Source organism: Athene cunicularia, assembly GCF_003259725.1.
Source record: "Athene cunicularia isolate RWA chromosome 2 unlocalized genomic scaffold, athCun1 chr2_part1, whole genome shotgun sequence".
Taxonomy (NCBI): domain Eukaryota; kingdom Metazoa; phylum Chordata; class Aves; order Strigiformes; family Strigidae; genus Athene; species Athene cunicularia.
The window spans coordinates 34,287,101-34,313,472 of NW_020799095.1; the positions used below are offsets into that span (position 1 = coordinate 34,287,101).

At 42.1% G+C, this 26,372-nt stretch overlaps 1 protein-coding gene across 14 annotated transcripts in view; it reads left to right on the plus strand.

Moving 5' to 3' along the window:
- KIAA1217 (KIAA1217 ortholog) overlaps positions 1 to 25,651 on the plus strand; it is a 363,024-nt gene extending 337,373 nt beyond the window's left edge. For 6 of the 14 annotated variants that reach the window (XM_026843357.1, XM_026843353.1, XM_026843355.1 and 3 more), the window contains 10 exons: positions 4,124 to 4,254; positions 4,500 to 4,647; positions 6,312 to 6,813; positions 7,465 to 7,645; positions 13,299 to 13,453; positions 14,071 to 14,217; positions 17,543 to 17,662; positions 21,066 to 22,784; positions 23,243 to 23,365; positions 24,084 to 25,651. In XM_026843357.1, coding sequence (XP_026699158.1) covers positions 4,124 to 4,254; positions 4,500 to 4,647; positions 6,312 to 6,813; positions 7,465 to 7,645; positions 13,299 to 13,453; positions 14,071 to 14,217; positions 17,543 to 17,662; positions 21,066 to 22,784; positions 23,243 to 23,365; positions 24,084 to 24,578 — 3,721 coding nt within the window. In that variant the 3' untranslated portion in view covers positions 24,579 to 25,651. Of the gene's footprint in view, positions 1 to 4,123; positions 4,255 to 4,499; positions 4,648 to 6,311; positions 6,814 to 7,464; positions 7,646 to 13,298; positions 13,454 to 14,070; positions 14,218 to 17,542; positions 17,663 to 21,065; positions 22,785 to 23,242 lie in introns of all 14 variants that reach the window. The other 8 variants (XR_003397853.1, XR_003397852.1, XM_026843358.1 and 5 more) reach the window with 8 other exon arrangements.
- The last annotated feature ends 721 nt before the right edge of the window (positions 25,652 to 26,372 follow it).

Below are 26,372 nucleotides of genomic sequence, written 5' to 3' on the forward strand. Positions count from 1 at the left end.
GGTATGGAGTATCCCTCTGGCTGGCTCAGGTCGTCTGTCCTGGCCATGCTCCTACACAGCTTGTTGCATACCTGCTCACTGGCAGAGCATGGGAAATGGAGAAATCCTTAACTCAGGATACCTCTACTTGGCAACAACTAAAATATTAGTGTGTTACCAACATTATTCTCACACTAAATCTAAAACACAGCACTGTACCTGCTACTAGGAAGAAAACCAACTCCATCCCAGCTGAAAGCAAGACAGGTAGAAAGAACCTCTCTTAATTTTAAAATCTTTCATCTATCACTCAATCCCCAAACTTAAATCATGCACAGCAGAATATTCACCCTCACCATGCTAGTCATGAAGTTATAGATGCTCCCCCACTCCCTTTTCCCCTGATCATGCCTTTTCCAACCTGAAAAGTTCTAATCTGCTTAATTACTCCTCTTGTAGAAGCCTTTCTGTAAACTTCATCTTCCTCTTGCCTTTCTCCTATGCCCTTTCTAACTCTAATGTACATCTGTGAGATGGGGATGGGGAGAGAGCCCTGCAACAGCTATATCGGATGTTGCCACACCATGACTTCATGCAGTGGTGTGTGGTGATGGCCTCCCTGTCTGCATGTTCCACATGAGCTTTCCATTGCAAATCCAACATCTCACTCACAATGGGTGATTATCGGTTCAAAGTTCACTACTGTGTATATAAACTTAGGGGTTTGGGAGACTGTTGGTTTTAGGTTTTATTTCTCCTTATGAGCGTTACTTTACATTTGTTAGGAGTGAATTTAATCTTTGTTTTTCTCCTGGTCAGTTAGTATCAGGTGATCCATTTGTAGTCCTCTGCAGTCACCTTTCATTTTCATTCCCCTGAATAATTTAATGTCCTTTTGAGATTTTTTTTTAAACTATACTATTCATCCTTTTTTCCTAAATAATTTATAATATGTTGAAAAATACCAGCCCTAACACTGATCCCTGTGGAACCCACCAGCAAGCTACATTCAGTGAGTAAGCTGTTCATTGATCCCTTCCCTTTACTTCCAGTACTTTATCCACGGGAGAATTTCCTCTCTTGTCCCATGGCAACTTTGCTTTCCTGAAAGCTTTTGCTCGAGAACCTTGCTGAAAACCTTTTGGACTGTAGCTTGTCCCCATGCTTTTGTTGTTTCCTTGTGGATTTGTGAGACTCACCTCCTCTTTACATAAATCACATTAATTCCTCCCTAATACAGCATATTTATCCATTGGTCCACTAGTTCTTTGTTGTTTATTCTTTATTTTGGTATCTATCAATTACACCAGTCTGGTGGTCAGTCTCACCAGAGCACATTCCTTGGATAGCCCCATCCTCTTTTAAAAAATTAATTTGTATCATCTATGACACTTTCCACTGCTTTAGTGCCAAAGCAATTATAATCAGGAAGTTAGATGCTTAGCATTAATGGTTCAACTGTTTCACCCTCAAGTTGCTATTGAATTCCAGGGCAAATACCATCTGGCCTGGGTGATTTGTTACTATTAATTTTGTCTGGTTTGTAACCTGTTCTACTGATAGTGCAATCTGAGACTGATCCTCTGATGCTTTTTTGCCTAAAGAAAGATCTCAGCATAAGAGTTTGCCTCAGCTCCCCTGTGTAAAGCATAGATGCAGAAAAATCATTTATCTTATATTAGCCTTCTGAAACTGCATTTATGTGAGTGTCTTGTTAATTGGGTTTGCTCAATCTAATCTATAAAGCCAAGTTGTTTTCCCAGTTACAGTAAAGAAATGCTGGAGACTGCTGGATCTGTTTCAGACTTTGGCTCCTGAAGGCTGAAGTGTCTTTTCCCTTGTAGTTAGCAACATGAGGCAGTGTAATATGGTATCCCCTGGGTAATATCAGGATCAGTTGACTTGTTTGATAGTATCACTCTATGGAATCAAAGGGATTTATGGTGACCCTTTGTCATGGTTTAAACACGGCCGGCAGCCAAACACCATGTAGCCTCTCACTCACCCTCCCCCATCCACGGCGAGTGAGGGAGAGCATTGGAGGGGTAAGGGTAAGGAGATATGTAGGTTGAGATAAAAACAATTTAATATTTGAAATAAAATAATAACTTTAATAATAATAGAAAATGAAAATTGGTAGTGCACAATGTGATTGCTTACCACTCACTGACTGATGCCCAGCTCATTCCTGGCTAGTGATCCCAAAGAAGAGGGAATCCTGAAACTACCATCCCAAAAACCTGAGTGGAGTTTTCTGATCAAACCTTATCTATATACTGAGCATGACGTTAGATGATATGGAGTATTCCATTGGCCAATTTGGGTCTATTCTTTAGCGGTGCTCTTCCCCAACTTCTTGTGCACACTGGCAGGACATAAGAAGTTGAAAAGTCCTTGATTTCATAGTAACAACTGAAAACATCGGTACATTATCAACATTCTTTTCATATCATATCCTATACTGAATCCAAAACACAGCACTGTTCTAGCTACTAAGAAGGAAGGGAAAAAAAAAAGAAACTAGCCAAAGCCAGGGCATCCTTTCATTTCTGCTCAAAGAACAAAGGGGAAAGAAAACCACTGTCAGCCACCTGAAGTCTTTGTTATCTCTACATTTCCAACAATCATAAACCTACCAAAACACTGTAAAATTTTTCTGTGTTTGTTCCTTCTTTCCACCCATGCACAAATTTAAGCTTCTGCCCGTATCTTTTTTGTTCCCTGGTGGACATGAATATCTGAGAAGCTGCTTTTCCAGTGCTGATCTACAGAAAGGAGGAGGGATACCCTGTGGTTTCCAAAGCAGCACTCTGCTTAGGCTGAGTGCTGGTATCAGGATGTTAAGAGTAGGGAGGGTGCGTGGTTGTAGAGCACCATTCTGAAGGGCAGGACCCTTTGCATTGTAGTGAGTGACAGAAAGCCGAATTCTGTTTCCAGCTCCTTCCTAGCCTGTAGCTATGCCCTTTATTGTAAAGAGACACTGAGACAGCAGGTGTCTGCATTATTGCAGCCTCTTCCACTGGAAAGTACCCTAAGAAACGTTCCCTTGCTGCCATCGTGTGGTGTAATGGATGGTTTCCTGAAAGTATGCTTGTGCTAGTGGAAATGGTGACTCCCCCAGCTTTCTCAAGCCAGAGTCTTTGGGAGAAGTGGTCTTAAAATGGGAACAGGATCATTTACCTCCACTTGTTTGTGATCTGTTCAGAAGCAACTTATGATTCTTAATTCAGAATTGGTTTATAGTTTCTAAAGTTCTTAGTCTTTGGATTGAAATGAACTCTTTGCTGTGTGCATTTCATGATTGGATTCTGATACTGTTTCTCTGTATATCAGAAGTACTATTGTATTGCAATTTATTGTTCTGTGTGACTGTGCTTCCACTTTAAATGGACCTAAATGTGGAGTGGTGCTGCAAGGGATTTTCTCCTTTTTGTCCACATACTTATGTGAAGTATGGAAGCAGTGGAAAAAGTATTGGGAAGGGTGATGAGAAAGCACCAGATGGAGCCAGAGGAAGCATTGGAGGCAGTGGTTGGAGAAAACATCTGAAGTGATTAATTCTTGAATCCAGATGCTGAACAAGAGCTGCACACAATGCACACTTGCTCATTCAGTTTGGCTGTTCGTGGAAATAGGACCCTATATCCTGTCTAGCAGGACCTGGCAGATAAACAGGGTTGCATGGAGGGGCTATTAGTTCCAGGTTTCAGGTTGTTACTTCACTGTTGGGTGTTCCTTTGCATGTCATCAGCAATTAAAATGCAAGGTGCAAACCGGTACCGGATGTAGTGGTACAGTGTGTCTGTACCCTTCTAGGATTTGTATCCCCAGAGGGCCATCTGTTTCATGTGTTTCACCACCCCATCTGCCCTTTGTAGTGCAGCTGCCCTGACATCAGTACGCTCTGCACAACTGCAACCTGTCAGAGGATTCAATGACTTGGGCTAGTTACAAGCCTGAGAGTGAGTGTCCAGCATCCTCACCTCCCCTCATGGTACCCTGCTGTTTTTATAGCCTGTGGTATCAGACTTAAAGATGGCACTGTTGAGGTTTCTGGTTTAGTTTAGTCCATTCATTTACATATACTTGGTTGCAATGTGAAAGTCCTGCTTACATTTTATGTTCACTTTTTTTGTTTTGCTAGTGAGCTGGAGGCCTTTGTTGAAGACCTGAAGAGGGACTCCACTGCTTCCAGCAAGACAGTTACACTGAAGGATGTTGAAGATGGAGCCTTTCTTTTGCGTCAAGTGGGAGAAGCTGTTGCCACTCTGAAAGGTATGTACTTTTCTTTTAAACTTTTGGTTCTTTTCTTTTAACCACAGTGACTGAGAACAGTTTTACCTTTGATCTGGAGGCATTAACTTTCACTTCCAAAAAGATTTAAAATTGGGATTAAGGAGCTTGTTGCATGGCCCCTGGAGAGAGGTAGACACTCAACTATTTAACATTCATCCCATCATCTGTTTCTCCCCAGGGCTTTTATCATTTCTTCTTGAGCTTCATAGTTGTTGTCCTTGCAGGAGAGTTCCCGACACTGCAGAATAAAATGCGTGCAATCCTCCGGATTGAGGTAGAAGCCGTGAGGTTCCTAAAGGAAGAACCACACAAGCTAGACAGCTTGCTGAAACGTGTGCGCAGCATGACCGATATCCTTACCATGCTCAGGAGGTGATTTTTTTATTTTTTTTTTTCAAAACTAAAGAATTTCCTCAAGCAGGTCTGCAACAGCTTTCAGGTTTGGGTTCCCCCTCTCCCTGGGCAATTCTGAGAAATGCAATTTACTTGCAGTAATTTATAGACAATTCCTAGAGCCTTCTCAAGGGAAATCAAATTAGCCTTTCCTGGGCTCTCTGCAGTGGTTCTGTTGTAACCAGTAACCCTAGTCATTGAGATCTTATGATTGAAACTAGCTCTCTCTGAACTCAACACTTACAAATTTGGGAAGTGCCTGGATGAGGAAGCTTACAGAGCCACATCAGTCCCATATCTGAGCTAATTAACTGTAGGCATTTACAGCAATCTAAGCTAATAGAAATACTCTCTGACACTGAAACTTGCACCTCCAAAAATGTAACAGAAATAAATCAGGAAAACATTCCAAGTGAGTACAGATGTCCTAAACCTATCCTAAACTTTTCAGTGTACTTGTGAATTCATGCAAATTCTTTATTCTGTTCTTTGCAAGGAAGGTGTGTTAGAGAGGGTTAAAATACTAGATAAAATTTGTGTCCACTAAGTGCCAGTGTTTAGCTATGTTTGTCAGAACATATGAGCAGCAAATGGCTGCTGATTTCTATGAGGCGATAGGCTTTGGATTTAATTCCTACTCCAAATCAGTGAATCATGCCAAACTGTCGGTGATGGTGGTCTCAATTTTACTTCAATTACAAGAAAATGTAACTCATAAGCCTATTGTTTCTACCATTTATGTAGGAATGTAGGGTTGTCATTGTTTCCGTATATCTTGGAGCATATGTGAAATGGATTTGCCAGTACTGGCAGATGGATAAAATGGTTTATGTAACAGGTCTTCTAAGACCTGTCACTTATTTTTCCATGTAGATAAACATCTATATCCTTTCATATTAGTTTCCTTTTCTTAAAAATTACTACAGTTATTTTCTGTCTCACCCTGTTTGGGGAAAAAAACCCAATAAGCTATGCATACCAATGTTTTACCAAAAGTAATTTTTTGCACTGAAACTATATATTAAGCTCATAAAGTCTGTTTCAGTAATGGAAAAAATGATGGCGTTTGATGACTAGCTACACTCTGAAGCTCAGCCATTTCACAGTTAGCTGCCAGAAATAGTTGACTGTTTATACCCTCAGCCCATCCTACCCCAAACTCTTGACAGACAAGACCTTCATGAAGTATTATTTGAAGGCCTTGTTTTGGCAATTTGCCAAAATGTTACCTCACATGCTATGTAACTACCACTTTCTGTGCTAATAGCCCAGGAACATTTTGTTTAGCTGGATACAGTATATAAAATTTAAGTCAAGGGATTTCCATTCCTACTCTAAAATCAACCCACTGTTAACTCGTGGTTTGGTCAAAAAGTGCCAGTACATCCATGAGGGTTTGTAAATATTTTAAGAGGCAAAAACATCCTAATTAGAGTGGCCCATTTAAAACTCTGAGTCCCTGACTCTGAGAGAAATCTGTACGATCACACAGCTGAGAGCATCGGGAAGGAAAAAACACCATTTTGATGTTTTTGATATAGGTGCTTTTCCCTTGCAAAAGTATATTGTTAAGTATTTATTGCTCATGACTTGCCTGTATGATAACCATGTGTCCCGCTGTTGTGTTCAATTTGGCTGGGCAGACATGTTACAGAAGGACTGCTGAGGGGTGTGGATCCATCCCAAGCTGTACAATACTCTGCTATGGAAAAGACCACTGCAACTGACACTCTGAAGAACCAGGAGGAGCTCAAGCATGCCCAGGGACATGCACAGCAAAACCTCACGGCAATCACATCAGAGTCCCAGATGTCATCAGTCAAGTCAGAAGTCATCCCTTTCTCAACGATGACGGTCCATCATGTGCAGAGCTTGCCTGTTGTCATCCATCAGTCTCAGCACTCATCAGCCCTAGTCAACCATGCCCAGGGTTCACCCACTTCAGCCAGCCACAGCGAAGGTGGGCCAGCAAGTGGCCACCTCTCAGCCACCCCACCAGCCCCCCCGCAAGAGCCCGCAACAGGATCCCAACCCACACAAGCCACACCAGCACCACAGGTCTCTGTCAATGGCACCACCATGCAGAGTCTTTTCATTGAGGAAATTCACAGTGCAAGTACCAGAAACCGAGCTGTATCAATTGAGGTACAGTGTATTCTACTCAACCAGTTGTCCTCTCTTTGGGTCTGAGATCTCAGTCTCACTCTTGAGACTGCAGGTGGGATTTTTCAAATGTATTCTGGGGATTTGTATGCTTAACTCCCAACTACATCATGCACTTCTGAAGATACCCCCTGATTTTAAATGCAACAAGATAATAACATGTAATCAAAAGGAATAATTGTGTTTTCTAAGTAACCCTTATTAAAAAAAAAAAAACACAACAGAATCCTTTTTTAGAATATCTTCGTTTTGAACAATAACATATGATTCTCTGGCAACACTTGCATCAGTGGATTTCATTCACTCTTTAAATCTCCATATCCCTCATTATGGAGAGGTAAAAGTGAAAGAGTATGAAGTTCTGGTGTTTTCACACAAAGATACTGAGAAAAACCACAAGTGAACTCTCATGTCTTATTGCAGACACCAGTGTGATATAATAAGACGTATCTAGCACAATGGAAGTAGAACCAGTTTACAGTTAGTGCTAATATAATTCTTCTAGTTGCTGACTAGAACTGGAAGAATCTTTATATATTGACCTATAATGTTTACACACAGATTTTTTTTTTTAAATAAGTGATCACAACAGAAATCAGAGAAATAAATCGGTGCTTTACTATTTTTGTCTAGAAAGCTGAGAAGAAATGGGAAGAGAAAAGGCAAAACCTTGATCACTATAATGGAAAGGAATTTGAAAAGCTTTTGGAAGAGGCCCAGGCTAATATAATGAAGTCAATTCCTAACCTGGAGATGCCTCCACAGCCAGCAGCCCTGCCTAAAGGGGATGCAGTGGAAAAGCTAGAAGTCTCAGGTAAGCTTTGGTAGAGCAAATGGTGCTAAAAAACTGCATATCTGGAAAGACGTTATTTTTCTTACTTTCTAGAATGGTTTCAGTTTGCAGATTTCTGTGTTCTTGATCATACCTGTGAGTATGTCCCTGAGGAATAATGCAGGTCGTGTGAACAGAATGCAGTGATTTTGCAGATGCCAGTGTGGATATCCAGCTGAACACAAATTTCCCTGTATTTCAACTGAGAGAGTGAGTTTGTCCTCTGGAGATAAAGACTCCTCATGAGCAAGAGAGTAAGAGTACACTTTGCTTTTGACAGACAAGAGATTATCTGTATACTATACTGTATCTACATCTAGTATACTGGGTTTGGATATTGCACTTAAAAATTTAGCATTACACAGAGCTCTAGAAGAATGACAAAGAGTTTGAGCACAAATGATCTTAAAATCAGAAACCTAAAAAGGTCTTTTCATAGACATTATCAAGAGAAGATCAAGACATGCCTGAAGTTTCTGAGGGTAAAGAATCCTTTTAACTTTGAAGAACATGTTCCAACCAGTTCCAGCAATGGAAAGCTAAAGCTAGAAAAAGCCACATTAAAAATTAGCTGTCAAATTTTAACATTCAAAGTAACTAATCACTGAAGTTTAATTATTAGCATATGGGATTCTTTGCCACTTAAAATCTTTAAGCAGTACTATATTTCTTTCTGAAAGGCTGCTCAGGAGCAAGCTCTGTGCATGATGCAAGACCTGCTTAAAGAAATCCTTGAACCTATGTTAAGTGGAAAGTCAGACTATTTGATCTTAATGATCCTTGCTGACTTCATAATCTTAAACTATAAATACAACCAGTGTTTTGGATGAGTCCCTCCAAGGTCTGAAAATGACCCGTGGTGCTGCGTAACAGAGTTGTCTTGGGGAAGTGGATAGATATGAAGGAATGAATTGAGAGTGACTTTCACAATAAGCATTCTGGCTGTACACCACTATGATATGGATATGCTCAGCTTCAAGTTAAATGTGAGTCAGACTGACCCTGTAGCAAAAAAAGAGGCAAACCTCATAATGAGATGACAGGAATGTCTACAAGATACATGATTCTGCTCAACAGTGTTGAGCTCTTACATAGGATTTCCCAAACTCAGTGTTTTGTACTTGAAGGAAGACTGAATAAATAGGAAGGAGTCGAGAGGACAGTGATGATGATGACTAGAGCTTTAAAAAAAATATGATTTCAGGGGAACAAAAAAGAATGCATTGGTTTTGTTTAGTATGAAGAAGCAAAGGCTGAGGAACAACAAAGTAATTTCTGAATACGTAAAAATCTGCTTAGAAAAGACCAACTTGCCTTGTGTGAGTAGAACAGCAGTAGAAGTTGGCAGTTGCAACCAGGAATATCCAGGTTACGTATTAGGGAAAAATGCATAATGATAAGTGAAGTGAAGCACTTAAGAAGACTGTAGGAGGCAATGAGGAGGATGGAAGATCCCCTTCATTGAGTGACGAGAAAGGCTTAGACTAGCATTGATCAAGAATTATATAGGTAGAGCTACTTCATAGTAGCAGGATGATGGGGTGTCCTTCCAGTCCTGTTTCTTTCACAATTTAACATACAAATCCATGTCTGAATTTCTTCAAAGTTCAAGGAGCGAAGAAGATGCGCCAGCAAAACCTTGGATTTACCTCATTAGCCAAATATGAGTCAGCTGTAAAATTCTTACCCAGCTGCTTAAGCAGTACTCCACGTGGCTCAGTAGTCTAACAGAGACAATGGGAGGTACTGTCTGTGGGCAGCACAGAACCTGGCCACCTACCAGTCTGCTAGTACTCCCCAGCACCCCAAGTTGGTATTAGAGGGAATATCCCAACTTCCTCCTTTTCATATCTATTATGGACCTTTTATCCAGTAGTTCCTCTATACCTGCTTATACCATTTGCAACCCCACTGCTGTGGCAGCAAACTCCCCATCTTGTGAAGGAGCTTTCCTTACCTATTTTAAACTGATCTCTGAGTTCCCCATAGTTCTAATATTCTGCAATTTGGCAAACATCAACTCTGCATTCACTTTATAAAATCATGAAGGCAGTGGATAAACCTTGATCATTACCTGGAGGTCTCAGCCTGCCCTGCAGGCTCCAAACTGCAAACTTGCAGTCTTTCTGGTCCCTCCATCTAGGCCAGCTGCTCCTTCATCAGGTTCGTTTCAATTGCCCTTGTCTAACTCCACTGTGTCATTCTGCAGCTGTGGAGACCAGAGCTGTGTGCTGCACTCAAGGTGTTGGCATGCCAAGGTTGTAAATAGCTGCAAAACAATGCCCTGAGGTTGTGTAGACAAATTCATACAGACCTTGGGAGGAGTGTTTTCAGAGGCAGTATTTTGTTCTCGGCATACCTTTAACACTGGCAAGTTGAGGCTCCTTGGATGTTTCACAACATATATGTTTAAAATAAATTCTGTTGAACCTTGTAAAACAATTTTAGAATTCTGGCACTGCTCAGTGAAGTTACTGGCTATCAACACAATCATCTTGTATAATGTGTGGCATAAATGGAAAAAGTCAGTGAAAATAAATACCATATGGGTACAGTGAACTGTAACGTCTTCAGAAGTGCAGAGCACAATAACAGAGAAGTTTTGTGACTCCCATAGTTAACTAATCCACTTCTAGGATACAGTTTTGCACAGTGTGTAGCCAGCAGATTTAAGGAGGAGTTTGATGAGATTGAGACATTTGCCTTCTGTTGTGCATAATGAATGCTGTAATAGTAACATAAATAAGAGAATGGCAAAACCATTCCTTAATGTCTGATTAAATATCTCACATGCCACCCAACTCTTCCATGATTCAAGATGAAAATTTCAGTATCAGTCTGTTACAGACTAGAAAACTGAGCAACGTAAGGAAAGAGAGACCACCTACCTACTAGCATAGTGCATAAGACTTTTGGGCCATAAATTAGCGGGGTCCTCTGTTGGCTTTGCTGCAGAACCCAGAGAGATCGTGTCACCAGAATATGTTGTCTCAGCTATTCTCCACACAGAACCCAATTAAGAAACTCCTTTTTCCCTCTGCAAAGCATAGAACAAAGTAAAATAGACACACTCTACACAACTTTGCAAATGACTGTAAATACTGCTTTAATGTCTTGACTCTAACTCGTCTTTGTTATCCAGAATGTTCAGTGAAAAATATCGGGAATGTGTAGCATGTACATTAGAAATCGGGCTCCTTCACCTTTCTTTGTGCCTTCACATTGTGAGAATGCCCTGATTTTTGCAAGTGCTGAGTGATCAGTAGCTTCTGTTTAAGACAGTTTGCGTATCTGACTACAAGTGCTGACTCAAGGCTGGCATTATTACTTTGAGATCTTTTAAGACATTTTTGATTTTTTGGTGCAAGTAGAAGTTTTTGGGGTGGGAGAAATTCATTTCAGTCGGTGTGTGCCTGTTGAAGAATGCTTCAGTTCAGTGAAACAGTCAGCAATGAACAACTCCCATTTTGTTCACAGAAGTGCTGAGCCCTTTGGCACCAAAGGTTCCATAAAGTAACAGTTTTAGTCATGAGTAGTCTCAGACTCGGTGAGTTTTACTTGCTGATTTACTCCTCCCTCTTTAAATATGCTACAAGAACTCAGGCCTAGGAAGAAATATTAGAATGTCTTATCATTTTTTTCCTCCAAAGTTTTTTTTCTTTCCCATTTAGGTATAATATTGTCTAGTAAAGAAAATAGAAATACAGCTTTGAAGTTTTATGTCTTGTCCAGTGTCATTGCATTAACTGTGAGCCCATGCCATCACAATGTCTCCTTAATGACACCAGCTAACAGATGTGAGGGGGATTAGCCTTCAATAGCCTGTGCCCCTGACACACTTACTTGATAATTTTTCTTGCCCATGTTTCTCCTTTTTATTTCCCATTTTGAAGATGGAGATGGATGAATGTCACACAGATGTGAAAGAGATGGTAGGTCATTCTCTCTTTGTGCCTTCCATGTCAGTCATCTGGCCTTGTTCTTATTAAGTGTGAGAAAAACTTTGATGTTCTTGCAGGCAGAGGTGCTACCAGTTTGAGGGTAATGGGTTGAGCCCATTAAAAGGAGTAGGGATTTGCTTAGGCCCTACAATGTAGTCTGCTAAACACCATCTTAGAGAATTACTCTGATTTTACAGCAGCAGATCTTACCTTGGGCAGGTAGAAGTATATCTGATATCACTTAAAACAGTGGTGACCAAAGAAGTGATCTAATGTAAAGTGCATCTGGAAATTCACTCTTCTTGCAATCCTGCAAATGAGTGCCAGAGGGGGAGATAATACAACAGAGCATTTCTTCAAGCTTAAGCAGGTTCAAAGAACGTTTGAGCTAAGAAGGGAACAAAGATGAGGCCAGGTCAGACAAGGGCTATGTCCAGCCCCAGGGGCCAACCATCGTGTTGGAGGAGCCTGACATAGCCCAGGAGCGAGTAGTTATGCAATAACTTGCCCAGAGGGAACACTTAGCCCTAAACAGCTGGGTAATCCCAAAAGCAGGTTTTATCTTTCTGGGTTATATTTATTCCAGCTGTTTATATTATAAACACTGAGTAGCTGCAGAAAGGTCTTTCTCTTGCTCTTGAAAACAAACATCGTAAACACCAGTGTGAAAATGGTGGCTGTTGCCATGTATGATGCTTGGCCTTGTGACCTGAAATGCACAGGGACAGGTCATGAGCAGGGTAATGCTGCTTCTGGAAAAAGTGCTGTCCGGTGACAGTGGGGAAGAGGAAGTGGCAGCTGGGTGGAGAAGCATCATGGGGAACGGAGATGACAGTTTGAGAAACTGGTCTTCTCTTGGAAGATTCTCCTTGGAAAGCAAGGGCTGGCTTGTATTTGGTAGTTGAATCTTCATGAGTTAGCAAACTCTTTATAGGGTTCTTGTATGATAATTCAAAGGCAAAACTGTGCATTCCTGGAATAGTTAGTATTAAGTAAACTGAAAATAAATGCTGTCTTGGAAAAGGAGCAAGTGCAGATGCTCCCTGCCCTGCTAAGAGGTGAGAGGACATACTGAACTGCAGAGGTAACATCTGTATAGTTTATATTTTCCCTCTCAGCCCTTGTCTGAACTTAGCTAGTTTTGTCCAACTACAAGATGGAGAAAATTCTTCAGCTCCTCTCCTAGCAGCTTGCCAGCAGCTCCTCCCAGACACAGGCAGAAACATGTAGTGGTCGCTCCAAAGTTGCTGAGAACAATGAGAAGTCTCCAGGTTTGGTCTCTTGCTGGTATCCACATTAGTGGCTTTCAAAGGAGACTGTGGGGCACTCTCTGTAACCAGGTACCCAAGTGAACCAGCACTTTACATGCTTCTTTACAGGTGATTGATTTACAGATGTGTGCTCTGCTATCACACATGTACACCAAGGGCTGAAACCCAGCCACAGTGGCATGGAGGACAGGATTTCTGCTGAAAATTTCTGGGTGAAGTGACCTAGTTTTTCTGTGCAAGTGCAGCACTGTTTGCTTTCACTTGAGCCAGTTTTACTTGAATGCCAGATGTGTTTCTGTTCATATATATTCAGCAGCAGGACCTTTTAAGACATTTTTTTCTTTTCCAACTGAGCCAGGGGTGCAAATATTTTTTTCCCCTCCTTCACCTATGCTCACTTGGTGCTGCTCCGTTTATTTGCAGAAGAAGTTCCCGATGGAGAACAAGATAATGACAAGCTGACCAAGTCTCCACCTCCTCCACCTCCGCGGCGCAGTTACCTGCCAGGGTCAGGATTAACCACAACGAGATCAGGAGATGTCATCTATGCAGCCAGAAAAGAGGCTGCTGCTGTCAAGGTTTGATGATTCATACTCTACATAATCAGACTGTTGATGAGTGGCTGGCACAGAGAAACATTTCCAGGCTTGGGCTATGTCTGTAAACCACAAAATAAGTTGAGACAGAGCTATGTCCTGGAGAGATACTGAAACTGCTTACCAGGAAATGCTACTGTTAAGCCAAATGAACAAGTAAGGTTTAATCAGTTCTGTTTACAGGAGTCTTACTGCTCTTATTTCCTAGCAGTGTAGAAGGCAAGTCACAGGCTGTTTTCATTTAGAGTGGTAAGAAGATTAAAAATAAAAAAGGATGCCTTACACAGATGGGGGAGATCAGCTCAGAATTGAGAGCAATTTTACAGAAATATTGCAAATTAGTTTCTTTGGGCTTCCCTTCCCCATCTGTTCTGTGCTCTGAAGGAAGTGGAGGGAAGTCCAAGTTAGGAAGCTTTTTAATCTGTGAACGTGCCATAACATTGGCAATATTGATTGCATGTGAGCTGCTGAAGTAGCAGTCTCCTTAAAAAGGAAGAGAGACCTTGCAACAGGGGAATTGCAGTAGTGTTGAATCTTCTGTGTTTGCTTTGCATCAGAAGGGCTCAACTGTCTGTATGTGCTTTCTCATCTCCTTGTAGGAATGCAGTGAAGATGCTGGGCAAATAGCACAATCCAAAGCCCCTAAAGAGGATCTGGCATTGTCTCGGAGCACAGGGCATGCTGTAGCATCAGCTGCAAAAGATGAAGAGGAAGAGGAAGGAGATAAAATAATGGCAGAATTACAGGTATGCCTTTAGGGTTGCACATGAAGACACTCATGCCTGATACCACTTCTAGGGTCTCAGCACAATTTCTAGCTCAAAACATGAAGGAAAGTAGGCCTGCCAGTCTCACCCAGTCCTACTTTATTGCACTAGGCAGTACATGTCTTGTAAGCACTACCTAAATATTGTTCAGGAGGTCTAGAGCTGAGAGAATGTTCAAGATTGCAGTGGCTGTCAACTGGAGAGTCTTACATGTGTAGATGGGACAAGTAAAATACTGGTGTGCATTTGGTGTGGTTGTCCCTGGCCTAGCATTTCTCACTTAGTACCAGACTGGCAAGGTGTTGGGAGCCTGTCATTCATGTTAACATTGGTGTGAGCAGAGAACATGGGGTCTGCTCCTGACAGACTGCACTCATTTGTTCTGTGCTATGGTCCAGCATTTCCTGATGTGTTTGAACACCCAAACATTTGCTGCTCCCTGCCGTGTAACTGATACATTACTCTCCCAGTGGCATAGTAGTAGTGCTCTCTTGCTGGTTGTTCGCTTGATAGCACATAGGCTGGTTTAGTTCAGTGATGGTGATGCTGCAGTAAAAGCCAACTATTCCAGCTACCATCAGTGAGCTCCAGCTTCCCAGGGGCACCCCCCATCACCTTCCATGCCCACATAAGGAAGGGAAATGTGAATCAGCTTAACTGGCTATAACTTAGGATGTTGGGGTGTCTGAGAGCACAGTCATGACATGAGAAGATCCCTGCTGTCCACCTGCCAAAAGCTGGGTGTAGTGCTGCCCAGGGAGCATTTGCAGCACAGGAGACATGTATATTTAGCAGTAACTGTTACGTGTGATATGTGCACCCTGCCTCTCTGCTCAGCGCTCCCCCACCAGTGCTTCAGACAGCTGGTTTGAAGGGAGCGAGAGCAGTGGTTTACCCTTATCCCCTGTTTGTGTGCTAATGGCTAGTGGGAAAGGAGAGCTCGGAACAGTGAAACTGTCACAATGTCTCCTGTCTCTAGGAAAGCAACCTGGCTGCCTTGCAACTGGTGACAATGAAGTGGATGTTAAGGTCTGGAAAGAGAGACTGAGGGGAGCTGAGGAGGAGAAATAGACATAGTAGCTCAACAGGGAATGAGTGTTTAAATGCTAGATTTGGGGACAAGCAATGCTCGTTTTAAACCAATACCAAAGCAGAAGTATATTTTAGAAGGTTGACAGAGTACCATGTTTTAGAAAGGGCAAACTGCTTGATCCAGGAGCTACAGCCTCATTAGTCTGGTGCCAGTCACAGGCAGAATAATGGAGAATCAGGTATGTGATTCAATCAGTGAAGAACTAAAGGACAGATGTAAGCAGTTACACTAGTAGACAGAGTGTAATGGAACACAGATCTGTCATAGCAAACAACACTCTTTGATCAGGTAACAGGTTTGACTGCTTAAGTGGAATTGTACACCTATAAACATTTTTGTAAGTCACTTGATCAAACATCATACAACATTCGGATGAAAATCTGGCACCACAAAATATACAAAAAAGCCTTTATCATAGAACAATCAAGTGCTGTCTGGTTCTGAAAGTGCTGCTCTTGATGCAGGTGTTTATAGTCATGTCCCGTGGGGATCAGCTACAGGCCCAGCATCACTCTGTGTTTTCATCACCAGCCTGGAAATCCATTTAAAATACTTACTGTTTAAATCGACTGAATTTAAACTAGTAAAGTGTGAGAGCAGGGCGATGATAGCAATTACTTAATGGTTATAATACAGTGACTGAAAAATAAAAGCCGCATGAAGAACAACAAAATATAGGCCAGACCACAATGGCACATCTTGGAAAGAAACAGCAGTTACAGTAACAAAGTTGACAGGAGCTTAGTGTTTGCCTTGGGTCTAGATGTGAAAACAGGGAGTGTTTTTGTCTCTGTGTACAGGATCAGTGAGATCAGCACAGGGCTGCTGCATCCATGATTAAGTATCCATGCGTCCCGCATTTGAAAAGGCTGTTAAGAATATGAAGGTTCAGAATAGACGAGTACAATGTGGAGGTACTTTCATGGGAAGTACATTTTTAATCTAGCAGAAAAAAAGCATAAGAGTAATCAGCTGCTGTAGCACAAACTGTATTTGGACACTGCTGTAGACATTTCGGAGCAAAGATGAGAAATAAACAAATTACCAAGGGAAATAGTAGTGGATTCTTCATCACTTAAAGTCTGAAGGACTTTGAGGATTCCTTTATAGATGATATGCCTAATGCAAAAACACATCACTGGTTTCACAAATGGGTAAGCTGGGGAAAGCCCATATCCTGTATTATGAGGAATGAGACTACTTTTTCTAATAGTTCCATGTTGTCTAAGGTACTCTGGTCTATAAACACATACAAATAGGATGTAATGGAAAACCAGAAGAAACTTACACCCTGATTTTTTTCACTGGATTTTTTTTCATTGTTACTTTTCTGATTTTGCGTAAATATGCAATATGTATGAGGAATAAAATATTTAAAGACCAGGCCTGGTTCTAATCTGTAATCAGGGCTATTAATTTCATGAGAGTTGCCAGGAATTAAATAATTTCCCTACTACATGGTATAAGAATATAATGTCGTTGCATGTCATGGTGTGTTTGACTCCTGTCTTGCCCGTACATCTCACTGAAGGCAGACCAAGCCAGTAGAGGCCTGCTGAAATCATGGTGATGCACACTTGCAGGATAGTTCTGCTCTTCCAGATCTGGGAGCCAGTTGGATAGAAAAACCAAAAGGAAATGCAAAGAGGATAGCAAGATAAAGGGCTGAAAAGTCTGGGCCATGCCCTGGGGTACACATGGTGGGAGGCCAGTGTTTCACAAGCACATTGAGACTGTCACTATATGCAGCATTAGTGAAGACTGTGGCAAAGGCACATGTCTTCAAATCTAAAGTTTTGATAAGACTTTGTGTGGGGAGAAGTGGATTTATGTAGCTCTTGCATGATTATCAGCCACTAGGAAGGAGGTACTCTCGCAAACCCAGATTTTTCATGGGCTTCTTATTTGAGTTTGGATAGTTTGCAGCACCTCTGTGTGCCATCATGTCCCCATCTGTAAAATTAGAAATCAAGCTCATCTCCCTGCAGGGAATGTTGAGGTCAGCGTGATGAGTTAGAGGGCAATGTTGGCAGACTGGAGTGGAATGCCCTATTTCTTAGTCTGATAGTCTAAAATCTCTCATGACCTTGTAGATAATATTGTTGAGCTGTGAATGCTAAGAACAAATGCTCTCTTTGTAATTGGTCATCTCCAGACATTTCTGTGTAAAAGCTCTTGGACTCCTGATAACCTGCAGTATTTATTTCCTAGGCCTTCCAGAAGTGCTCTTTTATGGATGTAAACTCAAACAGTCATGCTGAGCAGTCCAGAAATGATACACATGTTAAAGACATAAGGCCTGGGACTTTAATGCATCACAAGGAAAAGAAGGTAACAAGTGGCGTTTGTAAACACGCCACCCGGTCTTGGCATAACCTTCTTTCCTTCAAAACTAATCTTAAATCTTGTGTCCTGTTCTCTCTAACTCCCATCCACCACTGCCCTGGTGATTTCCTTTCTTTTGTCTCAGTATGGCTCAGAAACACTCATATGGAACATTATGTGTCTCATCAGAAATTATACAGTGGTTGCATGAAGTTTTATGATTCTATGAAATCAAAATTAAAAGAGGATCCATCAGTTTCTGCTGAAGGGATGCTCCTACACCTTTAGAACATCCTTCTGGTTCTATTTTGGCAATGGATGGTGAAGCATCTCTCCTAAGCCTTTTTCTTGCCTTAAGGAGAATTAGTGGTTTCTCTCAGTCTCAAGAGCCACTTTAGAGAATTTCTGCTTTACTTTGTTTCATTTGTTGATCCCAGAAATAGTTAGTAGATATTCAGAAATCCCATTCAGTTTATTGGAAGACAGAGTCAAGGTGGGTGGGCCAGATTTGCCCTTACTTAATGCCCTAGATTCATTCATCTGTCATGGGGCTTAGAAGAGGCACCACATATCTGGAACTATAGCCAAGTTGGGGTGAATTTCACTGCTGTGTCTGGACTGGAGTTGCCATTTGAGTTGATTGGTCTTAGTGGGTAGCCAGTGTTCAGGATGAAGAAAAGGACAAATATTTCTGCCTTTGCAGACCTCTTTTTTAAGTTTAAGAGTAATGAATTCAATCATTGCTGGGTTTAGGGGGTCATGCAGGCATGACAACGTGTCAGCCAAATGCCAGTTTGCAATGAAGGAAGGGGTATGGTGGGGAAAAAAACCCACAGCTTTTCAGCACAGCATTTGAACTTTGTCATGTATTTTGTGTCTGTATGCAAATTGGAAATAGCAGTAATACCTTCTGTGATGTAGCATCATTAATAGCTCCCCTTGAACTTCAACTTCTTTTAATGAAAAGTGAGGCAGAGAAGAACCCAGGTGCCCTGACCACAGTGACCTGCATCTGCATAGTGGATATTGCAGCTGTGAAGGACAAGATGACGGTATCTGATATAGTATTAGCATCAAAATCCATACTCCTGCAGAAGGTACTGCTGCCAGGTCAGGGGTTGCACACAAGGACTTGGCTTGGAGCTTCCCAGACAGCAGTTCTGGCCTAAAGCTGCAAACACCTGGCTGGGTGAGGGTACAAGTTCACAGCTACGAGTAAAAGGGGAAAATTGCTTTGTTGTGCAGTGGATGACAGTGTTACAGAGAAAAAAAGAAGTGTGAATGTAACTGTATTCATCCTCATTACTACTGCTGTCAGAATGAGAAGATCGTATTGTTACATGAAAACCTGGGTCACCACTTTAAGACGTTGAACATCCTGTAGCACAAATGTTTCTTTGAAAGGTGCTGTTAAGTAATAGCCATAAACTGCTATTTATCAGAATAACACTGAGTCCAGGAAATTAAGGTTAATTAGATCTGGTTTTGTCATCTGACATGACAGAGTGTTTATTGGCTTTAAATATGGAGCCTTATGGTCATGACAAACTCTCAGATGAAATGAAATTTGTTGTGGTTTTAGTTGTTAGTAGAAAGGCAGCAGTTCCTAAAATGAGATATATTGTACAATGACACCACGAGATGTTGCACTGATGCTTGGAACAAGAAGTGGAACTTGCTAAAAATATATAGAGAAATGGGAACTCGGTCACTGAGACAGCATATCCACAGGCAGCAAGTGCCATTACATGGCCCGGCCGAATTCTGGGAGCTCTGACACAGAGTGGGGGTGGGAGGCACTTACCACAGCAAGTCTGGGCCTGAGGTGATCACAAGCCCTGGTGTTTTGTTCTGATACCATCTCTCAGCACGAAGTGCAGGCAGTGTCAGCCTTCCCACTGATGCCTCGCTGGTTGTGGCTGGTTTGCGTGATGGCTCCTCCTTATTTCGAAATACAAGGGCTGTCAAGGTATCCATGGAGTAGCTGCACAGCCTGGTTACTGCTAGTAAGCCTCGGTAGAGATAAACTGTGACTCTGGTCTGTCGCTGACTTTCTCGCTCCTGTGTTTTGATTGTGTATAAAGTTTTTCTGTGTAAAATCCTCAGACAGCATATAAGAAAATACCACACAGGATGTAGAAACTGTACCTTGTGAGCCTCTGTATGCATGGGGAGTGCATGCACTAGCCGACCTGTGGATTTCTGTACCATCACTCATTCAGCTGGGAGAGAGACTCTCTTGACTGATCTTCTGCATGTCTCTATAAGTATAATCTGTCCTTCTGGTGTGTTAGGAGTCAGCTTCTAGCCTCAAGCAATGTCAGCAGTAATGCTTTTGGCTCACTGCCTTCAGGCACTCGAGGCCAGATTCACTTCCTTCTTGGTGAGCTGACTTTTGGCTGTAGATTTCTCTTTTGGTCGTTCATAGGTACAGTATCTCTTCAGGTCATTCTCCCACCCTGATGACTGGTGTTTATCCTAAGCTGTCACTAGCACTTAACAAACCAAGCCCTAAAGAAAAGCCTGGTATTATGAAACAGCATCTCCAGGTGACCTCATTTGAAAATAAAGAAAAGTCCCCTTAAATTTGCTTTGCTGGAAATATATTACTTTTGAGCTAGTGGATGACCTCCGTGTGATGTTTGGAGCTGCTTCTATAAATGAATGTAGCTTAATGTTTCATTCTGCACTTTGACAGGCACTACAGGGTGCCACCGGTAATTTTCAAGGAGTGCTTCTAAACTGCAGCAAGGGTTTAGAAATGCTGAGACTGTGATGGTATTAACTGTGATGGAGCAGCGCTGCTTAGGTGTCAGCAACATTAGAAGCAGCAAAATGTTGTAATCTAAGTATCAGCTTATTTACTGGTACAAAACTTCCTTTCAAGACTAGCCCAACTCTCGCCTTTGGCTCTCCAATGAGCTAGCAAGCCATAGCACCCTGCTGTCAGCCCTTCCACCCCAGGCTGCCTTTGATGTGTCCCAGCAGAACTTATTCAGATACTGTGAATCTGTTCAACTTCAATCTTATGCAAACTAGGGATTTTTTATTTTTAGCTGGAAAAGGAACAGGTCAAGGTAGCACTATGTTGGAGATAAGGTAATTAGTGTGCTTTTGTGTATTATGGAGGCCTTGTTAAAACGAGCCTTAGGTAACAATCCATGCTGGCCACATGAATAGCACAGAGCAGTAACATCATGCACTGTACTGCCAGAATTTGGAATTTTGCCCCGAAGACAGACAGGAATCAGCTGACAACTTCAGACATGCCTCTGCAGCAGTAAACAGAGTGGTGAGTTCACAAGGTCTGCGCTTCCCCTGAGAATATGATGATTAATTTGGGGGAAAAACAAAAGTCCTGTAAAGGTAACAGCCCTGAATAACTAAGTAATCCGACTTTCCCCCTTAGGTGTATGGGGCTACAACAGGATCTCCCACAGATAGTGACCATCCTAAAGAGAAGAGGGAAGGGAAAACTGAAGAAGAATTGGGTTCTGATTCATCCAGCACAGCTGACAGTAAAATTGGCTTTGCAATGAATGACAGTCCTACATTTAGCAAGGGTTTAAATATGGAACCTTATGGTCATGATAAACTCATAGAGGGTAGAGACTATTCTAAGAAAAACCTTCAGAATATGAGCACAAACCTGTCTGGTGTCACTTTGCCAGAGGATGACAAACGAAGAGGGGCTCAAGATATTTTAGGATCCCATTTTTTACCTGTTGAAACAGGAAAACAAAAGCCAAACTACAGGCTTTCACGAGATGCTCACCAGGGCCTGCCGCAGGGTGAAGCCTTGCAGAGCACGGGCAAGCATGTCCCCATCAGCAGCGTTGCCCCTCTCATGAGGCACACGCAGGAGGCTACAGGGCCTCAACCTTCTGGGCAGGAGCAAGAAGCTTCTGCAGTCAACCACAGTCAGGTTGTGCTAAGACCCAAGGTGACCAGAAGTAACAGTGTGAACAGCATTGAAGAGACAGACTCTCCAGCTAGCTCTCCGACTGAAGACAACTCACCCACGGAAAACATCGCCTTCATGATTACTAAAACAGCTGTCCAGGTCCTCTCGAGCGGGGAAGTTCATGATATAGTCAGCCGGAAAGGTGGAGATGTACAAACAGTGAACATCGATGCAAGGAAGGACATGGCGTTGGAGAAGGATATCCCAGAAAATACAGACAGCGAAGAGCCAGTGGTGTGTCTTGACAAAAAACCTGTCATCATAATTTTTGATGAACCAATGGATATTAGGTCAGCATATAAGCGGCTTTCTACAATTTTTGAGGAGTGTGATGAGGAGTTGGAGAAAATGATGACAGATGAAAAGATAGAAGAGGAGGAGGAGGAGGAAGAAAATGAAACACATGAAACCTCTGAGAACCAGAAGGAAGAGCCACCAGTAGTTAATGAAAGAAAAGCAATCACAGAGGAGTTTTCAGCAGCTCATGGTCTCAATGAACAGTACATATTTAACCTCCAGTCGTCTTCTGACTCTGCAGAAACCAGACCTCCTGCAGAGGAGGAAAGCATAAAGACAAATTTTAACAAATACCGTCAGATCTATGGGCTAAACACAGAAGCAAAGTCAGACTCTGCTGATCAGTTTGGAAGCAGGCAGGATTCTAAGAAAAAATTTAAGTTCAAATTTCCTAAAAAGCAGCTGGCTGCTCTGACGCAGGCAATACGGACAGGAACCAAGACCGGGAAGAAGACCTTGCAGGTTGTGGTTTATGAAGAAGAGGAGGAAGATGGGACCCTGAAGCAGCACAAGGAAGCAAAGAGATTTGAAATCACTGGGTCTCAGCCTGAAGACAGTGACAAAAGTCCTTCTGGGAAGCAAGAGGGACCCCCTGGAGCTACAGTGTCCTTGTCCAGGACTGATGAAATTCGACAGAGTACATACCGAACGCTAGACAGCCTTGAGCAGACTATAAAGCAGCTGGAAAACACCATCAGTGAAATGAGTCCAAAATCTATCCCTGAAAACACATACAGCTCTGAGGGAAGCACTGTCCCCTTCTCTGGCCAGATAGTACCAGAGACCCCACCCCGAGAGCTTGTAGTGCTGGATGAGAGCCTTGCTGGCGTAGAGCCCCCTCCGTCAATCCCAGCCACTTCACGTAAGGTACCTTAGTCCGAGAAATCAAACCTCCAGCTGCTTTCTAAAATCTGCAATAATCATCATTAAACAAGAGGGTCTTGTGATTTGTTTGCTTCCTTTCAGGTGGCTTGTTTGGGCTCCCCACAAGGTGTCTAACAGCTAATAGACCGTTGGGGTTTTTTTTTTAATCTTTGCTGCTGATTGGTGATGGGCAAATGCAGGGGAGCTGGGTCAAATAATCTGCTGTGTGAAATGACAAGCGTCACTGACATGAAATCCAGGCTGATCAGTAGCTGAGCAGTTTTCTCCATTTGATTCTGGAAATTAACACCTGTGGTGTGAAGCTCCTGAACTTTCCCTGCATGTAGTACTGTGGCTTTTTTTTTTTTGGTGCATGGTGTGCAGTCTCCTCTTCAAGCACACGGGTACTGATCACACCCTCCCCTTGTCTCCCCTCCCTGCCCCTCCGCTCGTTTCCGCAGGGCTCCAGTGCTGCCTCCCAGACAAGCCGGATGCCGGTCCCCATGGCTTCAAAAACTAGACAAGGAAGCATGGAGAAAGCAGGCAAACAGCACAAGCTGCAGGATCCGCGCCAATACAGACAGGTAGTTTTACCCTAAACCCGGTGTTTGGATGGACATTTCATGTTGTTTGTTTAAAAACTCCAGTAACTGACTGAGATTATACCAAATAACGGATGCCTGACTTCGAGTGAGGTCTAACTGGACAACCTGGATCCTGGGGGCATGACAGTATCTACTGATCTTTTCACCATGCTTGTGCGTGCATGTCTGCAATAAAACACCTGCTGCTTTTTTTTTTTTTTTTTTCCCTTTGCTTTTTTTTTTTTCATTTTAATTTTTAACTCTGGTATTCGGCTGTAATTTTAAGATGTCAACTACCTGTTTACTTTCCCTTTGGTAAATGCGGCGGTTCCTTATGAGAGCTGGGAATGCTTCTGTTCAGAGAGTCTACAGGAAGCCTTGGACACTAACCTGTTGGTATAATAGATGGCAGTAGGTGCACATTAACTCTCCGCCAGACATGTCTATTCACACGTTAATAACCCAGAAGCATGGCCAATGTAGTAACTGGTCTATAACCCATAGATCGCGCCTTCTCACAAAAGCTTTGTTGGCTCTTTCTATGCACTCTTTGTTGGGCACTTCGGGTTTTCTACCAGGTCCAGTCCATGGCTGCAAGACTTAGCTCAGGCCTCGAACTGTTAATTCTTATTCTCTGTAGGGCTATTTTCCCAGGTCCTGTTGGTTTATCACGTTACTGGCTTTCTGACAAACTGTCTCCTGCCATCTTTATTTGCAGGCTAATGGAAGTGCTAAGAAAGCTGGTGGGGACTATAAGGCTACTTCCCCTACCCTACCTGCTTCTAAGATCCCAGCCTTTTCTCCCACTTCTGGGAAAAGCAGCTCAGCACCTGCTTCTAGCGGTGACAGCTCTAACCCTCTTAATCCACCTACTAAAACCTCCATTCCTTCCTCTAACCTTCTCAGTCCTCAAACAGGTCGCATAACTTACTCTACCTCCCTCATCCCCTCTGTCTCTAACGGCTCCTCCAAGTTTCAGAGCCCCACTTACCCAGGGAAAGGTCACCATCTCTCGTTCTCACTACAGACTCAAAACGGCCGACCACCCCCTCCTTCCTCCTCTACCTCCCCCCCCTCCTCTACCTCTCCCACTTCACTGAACCAAGGTATGAAGAGCATCAGGACAATCCACACACCTAGCTTCACCAGCTACAAGGCACAGAACGGAAATGCCAGCAAGTCCACCCCATCCACAGCCAAGGAGCCATCCTAAAGGCTAAGCACAGCACGAGTGCAAGTTCACCAAGGCTTTGTGTTAATTTTCAAAGAATCCGCAGCCAATATTTTAACCAGGGAATGTAACCATTTTGCTGTATTGCTGGAGGCTTAATACTAATCACGTGCTAAATACTGAATTACTACACTAGATTAGAGTGAAGCTTTTTTGTAAAACTCTGTTGCTGTTGTGATGATGAAAGAGCCTTTTCTTCCTGTAGGCAGCACCTCTTACAAAAAAGTGTGACGGTGTGTGAGTGAACTTGACTGCGTGTGCACAGCGGTGTACTGAGCATGGGAAAATGTATGGTTAAAAATTTAGTAAGTTGTTTTGTATAAAGCTATTTTTCATTATGGGGACTAGAAGTGAACAGAGATATACTAAAGTGTGATTATACACAACTGTAAAACTGAAAGTAAAATATTTTTCTTTTATTTTGGTGTTATTTAGCTTTGTTACAGATTTCTATTTTTGTCAACAAATGTCATGGTTCCTTTCGAGATCTTTTTGCCAAAACATTTTGATACTATTGTAATGTACATTTGAAAGTAGTATGCTGGACAGTAAACCTCTACACAGGAAACAGAACAAGACTGGTCTTAGTGTGTATGAGGCAAATCAACCTATTGCACTGCCATTCAGATTATATTTAAGAATTTGTCAGCCAAGGAAAAAAAAATAAATTCTTTTACACATGTAGGTAGTTGCTGATTACTTTTTTTTCTTAGCTAAATCCACCCTTTTTCCTTCAGTTTTATTTTACTGAGACCTGGTAGCCCATTAATGTATTGCATTGTGGATTTTAAAATGTACACTTCTGTACTGTTCTGTATACTGGCAAACTTTTGTACATATCTATAAATATATATAAATAAATAAATACTGTATGTGGCTGGGCACATAGAGTAGTTTTACCACACCAAAGTTAATTTTTATGCATGCTTAAAAATATATATGGAAGGGTTGAAAAAGATGGATATCAGTCAAATAGGAAAAAAAAAAAAAAAGAAGCTGGCATAGCTCATGGTTTTGTAAATAAATTTATTTGTATAACACCATAATGTAATATACAAAACTATGATAAGCAAAGATCTTTACAAAAATAAAGGGCTGCATGCTTATATATTTGTATTTTGTTACTAATAACTTTTATAATGGTCTCAATTAGCTGTTAAGCTGTTTGCCTGAGAGCATTAAACCATCAAGAGAAAAATTGACTTTATTTTCCCCAGATTAAAACAATACATAAGTATTAATTTTAAAATGGGGCCTTTCAAAATTACCTGGACAAAAGCTAATTGCTCAAACTCTAGGTTAGAAAACTAGCAAAAAAAAAAAAAAGCACCTGAACTTTTGACTGATTAAATTGAGGTATCACCCCTTCCACTTTTAATTATTCCTTGTTTTATTCCTCTTTGTGAAACAGGGAAGTTTCATAAAAGTGTCATTTCAAGGTGGAGGCCTCAGATGGTGCATCCCTTGCAGTGGGAGTAATTAATTAAAGAATGTTAGCCTTAACTCATAGCTTATGAACACATCACACAGTCTAGCTCCAGCAGGGTCATGCCGAGTGCCATCCCCTCCACTGGCAAGGGGGGCGAGGCCCCAGGTGTGCACAGGGCACAGGAGCTTCAGCATCAGGCGTACAGAAAAGTGGTGGCTCTGAAGGCTGGTCTGGGAGCAGCTCATACAGGTGGGAAGAACCTTTTAAAAACTTCTGTCACACTGCACACCCCAGACCATGCACTTTCCAAGGGTGTTTTCTGCTTTCTCAAGTGTTATACCAGTTCA